At 51.6% G+C, this 4364-nt stretch overlaps 1 protein-coding gene across 1 annotated transcript in view; it reads right to left on the bottom strand.

Annotated features, from left to right (window-relative positions):
• Positions 1 to 2261: 2261 nt before the first annotated feature.
• Positions 2262 to 4364, bottom strand: part of AKT3 (v-akt murine thymoma viral oncogene homolog 3) — a 219572-nt gene continuing 217469 nt past the window's right edge. Inside the window, 2 exon segments of the mRNA XM_015559922.1 lie at positions 2262 to 2538; positions 3675 to 3777. Coding sequence (XP_015415408.1) covers positions 2462 to 2538; positions 3675 to 3777 — 180 coding nt within the window. The 3' untranslated portion in view covers positions 2262 to 2461.

Genomic DNA, 4364 nt, shown 5'->3' on the forward strand with positions numbered 1-4364 from the left:
GAGGCCAAGGGCCAGCGGGACCCTAGGGGAGTCCTGGGGGTCGGTGACGGGCCGAGCACCGGAGGGACGGGGCCGGCGGTGAGGAGGGGCCGGCCTGGGCACTGTCCGCACTGCCGTGGGTCTCTGGGGCGCGTCCTTGGCCAAGGTCATGGGAATCACCTTCACTTTTGGAGAAAGAAAAAAAAAAAACAACAACAAAAAGAAAGCTACCAATGTGCTTAGTGTGTGGAGTCCTACCTCCCGCGAAGGGAGCCCAGGCCGTGAGCAGCCAGTCCCAGCTCTCTCCCCTTCCTCTCACCTGTTGGTTGGTTGGTTTTTGTATCGAACGAATGCAAGACAACTTACAAGACATACCTCTAGTCTACTTTCTGGTCCATGTGAAACATTCAACGTAATTCCAAGTGGAAAAAAAATAAAAGGTGGAACGATATGTGTAAGGAAGAGTGAACTGCCAACGACTGCAACTTCCTACTCAGCACTAAGGACGAACCTCGCTCGGGGAGGAATATGAAAAATCAGGATAAAATCGATGTGAAATATGTCTTAGCTGCCTTAGGAAAATGCCCTTTAGCCCCCGGCAGTCCCAGCGGCCCCCCCTCGCCAGCAGCGGTTTCCTGTCCGCGAGTCCGCTCTCCCGGCGTCGCGGCTAAGACAGCTCCGTGCGAGCATGAGGCATCCTGCTCCCAAGTCGCCTGCCCTCCCCCCGGTGCGGTCACGAGCCTACGTCACGCCGCGGTCTTCCCCGTGGGAGCGGTCAGGGAGTGGAACTGAAATACATCTCCAGGCCCCGCCCCTGGGTCTCATCGGCTGCTTTGGAAAGTGTCAGCTCCTAGCACCAAAGGGTTGAATCTGAAGATCGTCGTCGATGGGGGAGGAAGATGAGGTTTGCATACGCGTCCCCTGTCCGTGGGGGCGGGGGAGCGTGGGGGCAGGAGTATGTACAGAAGGAGGGAGGTCGGAGGTGTTCCTTTGTGTTCTGTGGTGTTCCCTGATGGCTTAAGTCAGTGATCAGTGTACCATGAGCAGGACAAGCGCACTAGGCTCTTCTCTCTACCTGCCTCCTCCGCCAGCACTTGAGATGTGTTCATTCATTCGGCCGAGGGGGTTCGTGGATCGCCACTCAGGTCTCCGCGTGGGCCGTTTCATTGGTTGCCCGGCCGTCCTGACACCTCCCTTCGCAGATGAGCAAACATCGCCCCTTGGCGTGGGGGAGCTGGGGATGTTCTCATTCTTAGCACCAAGGGGTTGGAGGACAGCTTCTCTTCTCCCAGCGCCAAATCCTAACCCACAAGTCCCATCTCGGAGTCTCGTCAAAATCGCTTCCCAAAGGAGCAAAAGTGCACGAATCCTGTCGGCAGGACGTCCCCTGCACGCGGGCCCGAAGAAACTGCAGTCCGTCTACTCTGTGTTCAGTTGGAGCTGCATTTGCTACCACGACATACAAGTATCGTCACTAAAAAATAAATACTACTGCAATTATCAACAAAATCACAACGGGACATTCAAAGTTCTAACATCCGAGGAAAAGCTAATTCACGCAGAACGGAACTGAAATGGAAAACAAAAACACACGTTGTGGCCAACGCCCGTTTACCTGGGTGCACACATTTTGGTGAAAAGCAGGGTCGTTACACCTGTCTACATTCTTCAGCCATCAGCGGCGAGAAATATTACCACGGACATCGGTGTCCAAGCACGAGGGAAGCAACGCTCTCGGGGTGCCGATCCCCTCGGCGACCTTGGGCTGACCTTGACTCGGCGGTGCCTCTGCTTCCTTCCCTTCCATGTTCGTTTGCCGGGACTGCCTGCGAGGTCTGGACGTCCACGTGGGACCCCCGGCTTCCTTTACGGGACCCAACGGGCACCTAGATGCATGTACCGAGTCGTGAGGTCCTTGCAAATGCTTCCTAACTGACCTCAGCGGCCGACGGCTACGTTAGGCTCTGCTCTGAAATCAGGCTCTCCTGCACCGCCACCCTTCCGCAAGCGCTCCTTCTGAATTATACACTAAGTCTTCTCAGGCTAATTAGTTTCTGCTTTAGCTTCTAGAGAGTTAAAAAAAAAAAAATGTACCTAGCATCGGTGTATCTCATTTACCCTCCGCTGTCAGGGGAGAACCAGGACTGAAAGACAAGGAGGTGACAACTGCTGGGCGGGTGGACGGCGGCGGCCTCATGACTTCCCAGGGCGGTGAGGTTACCTCTGAAAGTTGCTCTAAGAGTAAGACAGCAGCAGCAACAGCATGAGACCTTAGACTGAGATACAATTTCATGCAAAAAACAAAAAGTCGAGTGTATTTGCGTATATGTGTGTTCTCAGGCGGGCGGAGGCGGCGAGGGTGAGGCCTGGGCCGGTCGGGGTGTCTGGAGGCGCCTGCTGAGTGGAGGAGCCGGGACCGTCCGACGTCCAGCAGCCGTTCTCAGAGTGAGTCTCAGGCGACAGCGACGCAGCAGCACGGGGCCTACTCGCGGCCGCTCGCTGAGTAGGAGAACTGAGGGAAGTGCGGCCGGCTCTCGTTGTCCATGCCGTCCTCGTCGTCTGCGGGCAGAAACACCATTTCAATCTCACGCTTTTTTTTTTAAATATACATTTTTACTGATTTCAGGGAGGAAGGGAGAGGGAGAAACATCAATGATGAGAGAGAATCACTGATCAGCTGCCCACAACCGGGCATGTGCCCTGACCGGGAATCGAACCGTGACCTCCTGGTTCATAGGTTGACGCCCCACCCCTGAGCCACACTGGCTGGGCGACACTTTCTTTTGGCAACACTCTCTCTGGTCTGTGTAGTCCTAACTTCTTTTTTTAAAAAAATATATTTTATTGATTTTTTACAGAGAGGAAGGGAGAGAGAGAGTTAGAAACATCGATGGGAGAGAAACATCGATCAGCTGCCTCTTGCACATGTCCTACTGGGGATGTGCCTGCAACCAAGGTACATGCCCTTGACCGGAATCGAACCTGGGACCTTCCAGTCTGCAGGCTGACGCTCTATCCACTGAGCCAAACCGGTCAGGGCCAGTCCTAACTTCTAAGATAATGAAGATGAACAAAGGCAACATCTTCTAGACCAGAGGTGGGCAAACTTTTTGACTCGAGGGCCACAATGGGTTCTTAAACTGGACCGGAGGGCCGGAACAAAAGTATGGATGGAGTGTTTGTGTGAACTAATATAAATTCAAAGTAAACATCACGACATAAAAGGGTACGGTGTTTTTTTTTTTTTTTTTAGTTTTACTCATTTCAAACAGGCCGGATCCGGCCTGCAGGCCGTAGTTTGCCCATGGCTGTTCTAGACACTTGGGTTTGTCCATAAAATACACAGCAGCTAAACTTATTTCAATCGCCTCTCCTTTTACACAGGTGACCTATGAGGAAATAACACTAGCAAATCACCACCGTCATGACACGCATTTTGAGACTCAATAAACCGAGATGCTAGCGAAGAGACGGGAGTTTTACATTAGCAGGGCCTCCCAGCAGGTGGACATCCCCCGAAGGGTCCTCTACTGCGAGAGGGCGCAGGCCAGCCTGAGAGACACCCCCCGCCCCCTCCCCCCCAGTGCACAAATACTGTGCACCAGGCACCGGGCCTCTAGTATCTAATAAAAAACATCTTTTTTTTTTCTTCCGTTATATCAGAGTGTTATGAATCGCCTTCAAGATTTACTTACATTTTTCAGGTGGTGTTATTGTAATAGTCTGAGCTGTAAATTCTTCATCAAAATATCTGGTATCTGTCTCAGATGTTACTTGAGGCTTAAAAGGAGGTACAAGCTGTACAAAGAAAGAAAAAGTAGCGGTGAACAGCTTTCAATGTAGTGAAATTAATTTTAGGATACAACTGAAGAACCGGTAACTAACTGGTGAGTGCAAGGGACTCGATGCTGAGCCACTGGAGGTCCAGGCAGCGTCCAGCCAACAGTCTAAACCCAGACCGCAGGGAGCTGGTTGTTCTGTGGGCCATTTGAGGGATTATGTGAAACTGGACATAAGAGAAACCAAGAATAGGGGCAGAAGAGGCTGCTGAAAAGGGTGGCCTGAAGAGCACTGTGCTGCGTGAAATAAGCCAAAGAAACACAAATACCATATAATTCCCCTTAGATGTGGGATCTAATGAACAAAATAAACTAACGAACAAAATAGGAACAGATTCGGACAGAACTGATAGCTGTCAGAGGGGAAGGGAATTTCTTCTAGAAGTCTTCCTGTTTCAGACTATGATCGCTTTCGGGTTAATTCTGTACATGCTGCAAATTGCCTTTAAAAGGTATGGACGTCCAGCTGTTTCAGTACCATTTCTGTAACTGAACTATCTCTGCGCCTTTATTGAAGGTCCATCGACCACATATGAGCGGGTCTGC

Source organism: Myotis davidii, unplaced genomic scaffold (genome assembly GCF_000327345.1).
Source record: "Myotis davidii unplaced genomic scaffold, ASM32734v1 scaffold754, whole genome shotgun sequence".
In the NCBI taxonomy this organism is placed as follows: domain Eukaryota; kingdom Metazoa; phylum Chordata; class Mammalia; order Chiroptera; family Vespertilionidae; genus Myotis; species Myotis davidii.